Source organism: Trachypithecus francoisi, unplaced genomic scaffold, assembly GCF_009764315.1.
Source record: "Trachypithecus francoisi isolate TF-2019V2 unplaced genomic scaffold, Tfra_2.0 Lachesis_group10, whole genome shotgun sequence".
NCBI lineage: Eukaryota > Metazoa > Chordata > Mammalia > Primates > Cercopithecidae > Trachypithecus > Trachypithecus francoisi.
In genome coordinates, this window is record NW_022681455.1 from 27,131,876 (window position 1) to 27,137,939 (window position 6,064).

A 6,064-nucleotide genomic window follows, 5' to 3' on the forward strand; every position below is an offset into this window, starting at 1 on the left:
TATAACAGAGAGAGGGAAAGAAAGAAACTTTTCTACCTCACTTTGCAATCAGAAGTTTGAAGTCTTATCTTTTGGCTTTTGTTTCAGAAATATTTCAAATGTAGACTCTCTTCTTTACCACACTGTCCCCTTAGGCAAGGTCTTTGCCATGTTTCTGAGACTATTGCAACAGACTCCCAACCTCTGACTGTGGGCCCTTCTCAATAATGATTGTTTATGTAATAAATCTAAACCCAAGACAACTACAACGATACAACAAATTATGTGCTTAAAAACTTCCAATGTCGGCCGGGTGTGGTGGCTCAGGCCTGTAATCCCAGCACTTTAGAGGCAGAGGCGGGCAGATCACCTGAGGTGGGGAGTTCGAGACTAGCCTGGCCAACATGATGAAACCCCATCTCTACTAAAAATACAAAAAATTAGCCAGGCGTGGTGGTGGGCGCCTATAATCCCAGCTAATTGGGAGGCTGAGGCAGGAGAATTGCCTGAACCTGGGAGGTGGAGGTTGCACTGAGCCGAGATCACACCACTGCACTCCAGCCTGGGCAACAAGAGCAAAACTCTGTCCCAAACAAAACAAAACAAACTTCCAGTGTCTACCAAATGTCTCACACAAGTATTTGGGGATCTTCACAAAACAGCCCTTACGGAGTTTTCCTTTGCTGAGACCCTATGCTGTGGCCACAGTAAACTTACTCAGCATCCCAGAAAGGCCTTGGCCTTTGTGAGCAATCTCTTATCTCCAGGCCTCTCACAAAGACCTGTTCCAGTAGAAGCTCAGGGGAGCATAGTGGACATTATTCCAACAACCCTTTCCCTATAGCTATGCAGCCAAATCTGCCAGCTCAGTTAATTAATTAATTAATTAAGCAATTCAGAGATGGGGGTCTGCCCAGGCTGGACTGCAATAGCTGCAACCTCAAACTCCTGGGCTCGAAGTGATCCTCTTCAGTCTACTCAGAAGCTGGGACTGCAGGCATGTGCCACCACACCCAGCTAATTTTTTTTTTTTTTCTGGTAGGGACCAGGCCAACTCAGTCTTGAACTCCTGGCTTCCAGCCTCCGGAAGTGCTGGGATTACAGGCATGAACCACTGTGCCCAGCGAACCCTCCTAGTCTTGTTAGACATGGGGTCTGTAGTTTCCAGTAGGTTCTTGAGTCTAGGGTCCCTACCTCGTGTTTTATAGTTAATTTAGGGGAGGTGCTGTGTTGGTTTATCTGGGGAGTTAGGGATGGGCTGGGGGATAGAGGGGACTTCAATTAATGAAACCATAAGCAAAACTCAGTTGAGGACACCGGTTATGAGAGTGGCCTGATTATGGCCAATCTTACATAATGTGTGAGATCTTGATATTACCCCATCCTTGAGAGTTCTCTATAAAGCTACAGGGACTTGGGAGCACCTTTAATCACAGACAACCCATGTTCCTGTGGATTATGGTTTATTAGATTGCACATGCCTAAATAAAGACATCCTCTGCAGTCTTTTGACAATTCTATAAGCATTTTGTGACTCTGCAATTAGACAGCTAAGAGATCTGTGTTACTTCCATCACATATATAAATAATTTTAAATAAAAATCATGGCGTGAATAATTTATGTCCTCTACCGATTTGAAGCTATCCATTTGGAAGACCACTCTGAAGAGACGAAATAAGTTTTCTGCCAAAAATTACTTATTAATTTACAAGGGAAAGGGGAAGTTTTGTTCCTCTCCTTGATTTGACTGAAAATCGAGGGCTTTCTCGAATAGTTTTGGCATCCAGGGTCATTTTTCATTAAAAAGCGAAAAGTCATGTGAAATATAAATCTCCCCAGGTCATTCAGCACTAGACCCTGGGAGATTCTGTACAGAGGGCGTTTGTTATAGTCAACTTTTCCGGGTAAAACAAACACAAATACTCCTCCTCCACGGGGCGGGGGCGGTGCCTAGGTGATGCACCAATCACAGCGCGCCCTACCCTATATAAGGCCCCGAGGCCCCGCAGCGTTTTACGCTTTTCGCTGGTTATTAGATTTTGCGTTTCTCTGCTGTTATGTCTGAAACCGCGCCTGCAGCTTCTGCCGGTGCTGTTCCAGCCGTCATGGAGAAATCTCTAACCAAGAAAAGAGGGAAGAAGCCGGCTGGCTTGACAAGCGCAAGTCGCAAAGCATCTTATCTCTCTGTGTCCAAATTGATCACCGAGGCCCTTTCAGTGTCACAGGAACGAGTAGGTATGTCTCTGGCTGCGCTCAAGAAGGCACTGGCCGCTGCTGGCTACGACGTGGAGAAGAATAACAGCCGCATCAAACTGTCCCTCAAGAGCTTAGTGAACAAGGGAATCCTGGTGCAAACTAGGGGTACTGGTGCCTCCGGTTCCTTTAAGCTTAGTAAGAAGGTCCTTCCTAAATCTACCGGGAGGAAGGCTAACAAGTCAGCTTCTGCCAAGACCAAGAAGCTGGTTTTATCCAGGGACTCCAAGTCACCAAAGACTGCTAAAACCAGTAAGAGAGCCAAGAAGCAGAGGGCGACAGCTTCTAAAAAACCTGTTAGGAGCGGGAGAAAGGCTAAAGGAGCCAAGGGTAAGCAACAGCAGAAGAGCCCCGTGAAGGCAAGGGCCACAAAGCCAAAACTGACTCAGCATCATAAAGCTAATATTAGTAAGTCCACATCTAGGAAGTAAAGAGCTTTCCAGGAGGACTATTTCGAAAGAATCCAAAGGCTCTTTTAAGAGCCACCCACATTATTTTAAGATGGCGTAACACTGGAAACTTATTTTCTGTGACAGTTAACTATAGGTTTAAGTTGTGATGCAGCTGAGTTGAAAAGTCTTGAGGTGGGAGAATTCAGTCCAGGATTCAAGACCATCCTGCGCAACATAGCCGGACTACCATCTATACCGGGGTCCCCATTTTCCCCAGCCACTGACCGGTACCGGTTCTTGTCCGTGGCACGTTACGAGTTGGGCCGCACAGCTGAGGGGTGAGCGAACATTAACCACCTGAGCTCCACCGCCTGTTAGGTTAGCTGCAGCATTAGATGCTCATAAGCTCAAACCCTATTGTGAATGGCGCATGCAAGGGAACTAGCTTTCAGGCTCCTTGTGACAATCTAATGCCTGATGATCTGAGGTTGGAGCAGTTTTAGTCCAGAAACCATCGCCCCCAGCCCCTGCATCCCCTCGTCCGTGGTATATTTGTCTTAGACAAAACCAGTCTCTGGTGTCAAAAAGGTTAGAGACTACTGGTTTTACAAAAAAGTAAATTAGTCAAGCATGGTTGGCACGCTCCCTTAGTCCCTGCGCCCAGGCTTTTAAGGATACAGTGAGCTATGATCGTGCTACTTCACTCCAGCCTGGATGACAGTGAGACCTTGTCTCAAAACTTAAAAAAAAAAAAAAAGAAAGTTAAAAAAGAAAAAGGGCTTCTTGTCAGAGACGTGGTGTATACCTAGAGGTCCAAGAACTACAAAATCTGATGTCCAATCCTGAAAAACTCAATGGTGCACTAGAGTAGGCTTTTACATATAAGAGCATCTAAGTTCTGGAAATGCCAGTGTCAAGGAAGGGAGTGGAGAGCAATTCAGCATCCAAACAATTTGCTGATACTTTTATTTTTTTAAACACAAGTACTACATTCTAGTCTTTCTGTGGTGTCATTATAACTATTGTTTCTTAATATGCTGTCCACCGACTTCAAGGGATCAATAAATAGGAATCAAGGTGTCCCAGAATATGGATTAGAGGAGTTGGTTTTTTTTTTTCTTATCTATTCATTAACTGTAGCTGAAATTTATAATTTTCTTCCATTGAGTGTGACTGATAGAAATAACAAATTTGTAGGTTATAGTTGTTGCAAGAATCTTGAAAATCGTGCTTATTTCCAAAGTACTATTATTATTAGATATTTGATATATCAACAAAAACACACTGTCAAGTGGTTTGATAATTATTTTAATATTATTGATCTAATACAGTTGTAACCTTATGAATTACTTTACGTATCTTATTTATGAAAAGAATCTGGGTCGGATGTGGTGGCTCACGCTTGTAACCCCAGCAGTTTGGGAGGCTGAGGTAGGCGGATCACGAGGTTGGGAGATCGAGACCATCCTGGCTAACATGGTGAAACCCCATCTCTACTAAAAATACAAAAAAATTAGCCGGGCATGGTGGCGGGCACCTGTAGTCCCAGCTACTCGGGAGGCTGAGGCAGGAGAATGGCGTGAACCTGGGAGGCAGAGCTTGCAGTGAGCCGAGATCGCGCCACTGCACACACCAGCCTGGGCGACAGAGCGAGACTCTGTCTCAAAAAAATAAATAAATAAAACAGTGTAAGTTTCATCAGACTGCCAGAGCATTCCGAAGACTGAAAAATTTTAAGAATCCAAACCTTAATGAAAATGTTGGAGGCTGTCCAGTTAGGGTCTGAATTCAACCTTCCTGAATCACAAAATTGTTTTAAGTCTCGAAGTCTGAGCTAAAGTACGTTTCTCTTTAAACAAACATAGTTTATTTTAATTTTCCCTTGATTTGTGATTTAGTATTCTTACAGACCATCAAAAATATTCAGTCAATGTTAGTCTATCTTGGACCATGGTATTTCAAGAAACTTTGAACAAAGTCCCCTGCAAAACTATGCATTGCATTATTTCACATACATGTATGTTTTCCAGATGGTTCAATAGTACCTCACTTTTCTGAACTTATTTGTATAGTTTGGCATCTTTTTTAAAATTGTGTCCTATAATGAGAAGCAACTAAACATTATGTTTTAAGCTTGTATAGATAACATCAACCACAGACCTTTCCTGTTTGCGTGTAATTGTATTGTTTCCCAATGAGTTTGGAATGACAAGGATTGTGCAAAAATATGCCTCACTTGCCTGACATAGCAGAGTCCTTTTGTCTAAATTCTGTGCCCAGCAATGGACTGTCACCAGATTTTCATCATATACAGTGAGGATAAACTGACTTCTCTCAGCAGCTGGCCAGTCTCTCAAGAATATGCGAATCCCTCAAGATGGCTTCCTGCACCTTTGCTCCTTTAGCCTTGTATGTATACAAGGCTAGCATGCCTGGCATACATAAGGTTAAAAACAAAATCAACCAGTTGTGGTTCTTCCTCCAGTTCTGAGGATTATTAGACCACTTTTTTTTTTTTTGATGGATACTCACTCTCTCACCCAGCTGTCACCCAGGCTGGAGTGCATGGAGTGCAGTGGCACACTCTGCTCACTGCAACCTGCGTCTCCCGGGTTCAAGCAGTTCTCTGGCTCAGCCTCCCAAGTAGCTGGGATTACAGGCGCCTGCCACCACACCTAGCTCATTTTTGTATTTTTAGTAGACTGGGGTTTGGCTGTCTTGGCCAGGCTGGTCTTGAACGCTCGACCACGTGATTCACCCGCCTTGGCCTACCAAAGTGCTTGGATTACAGTTGTGACCCAGTGAGCCCAGCAAATGCTTCTTTTCTGGAGCCACTTTATTAGCGCTTACCTCTCTATGCCTACTTTCTGCTTCAAAATTTTGTCAGAAGGTGGCCGGTCATTGTAAACACAGATCATTCTTATGCAAGTTATCAGTGAATTCTGCCATCCAGATTCACATTATCGCAACGCATTTCAGCTCTTTAGACGACTTTGTGAGCGGCCCTGAAAAGGGCCTTTTTTTTTTTTTTCAAGTTCCAGGAGACCGCGTATTCTTAGATTCAGCCGCCAAAGCCATACAGAGTGCGCCCCTGACGTTTTAGAGCGTATACTACATCCATGGCTGTGACAGTTTTGCGCTTGGCGTGCTCCGTATAGGTGACAGCGTCTCGAATAACGTTCTCTAAGAAAACCTTAAGCACACCTCGAGTTTCCTCATAGATGAGACCGGAAATGCGCTTGACGCCACCACGCCTAGCCAAACGGCGAATAGCAGGCTTTGTAATGCCCTGGATGTTATCCCGGAGCACCTTACGATGGCGCTTAGCACCACCCTTCCCCAACCCTTTTCCGCCTTTGCCGCGACCAGACATGATTCACACAGCAGTGGAAGTTATGAAAGCACACGGTCCCTTAAATACAGACTTGGCGGACCTGAT

At 44.5% G+C, this 6,064-nt stretch overlaps 2 protein-coding genes across 2 annotated transcripts; one reads left to right on the plus strand and one right to left on the minus strand.

The window, feature by feature from the left end:
* The first annotated feature begins 1,280 nt into the window (after positions 1-1,280).
* On the plus strand, positions 1,281-3,713 carry H1-6 (H1.6 linker histone, cluster member). The gene has a single exon (XM_033216451.1). The coding sequence runs from the start codon at positions 2,038-2,040 to the stop codon at positions 2,662-2,664; it is 627 nt and encodes a 208-aa protein (XP_033072342.1). The 5' UTR covers positions 1,281-2,037; the 3' UTR covers positions 2,665-3,713.
* A 1,929-nt stretch (positions 3,714-5,642) lies between these two features.
* Positions 5,643-6,064, minus strand: LOC117086864 (histone H4). Its single transcript, XM_033216475.1, has one exon. It carries the CDS (start codon positions 5,996-5,998, stop codon positions 5,687-5,689), a length of 312 nt encoding a protein of 103 aa, XP_033072366.1. The 5' UTR covers positions 5,999-6,064; the 3' UTR covers positions 5,643-5,686.

What these genes read in the sequence shown, in the direction of transcription:
- H1-6 (XM_033216451.1), top strand. Translation starts at nt 2,038, where the DNA reads ATGTCTGAAACCGCGCCTGCAGCTTCTGCCGGTGCTGTTCCAGCCGTC.
- LOC117086864 (XM_033216475.1), bottom strand. Translation starts at nt 5,998, where the DNA reads ATGTCTGGTCGCGGCAAAGGCGGAAAAGGGTTGGGGAAGGGTGGTGCT.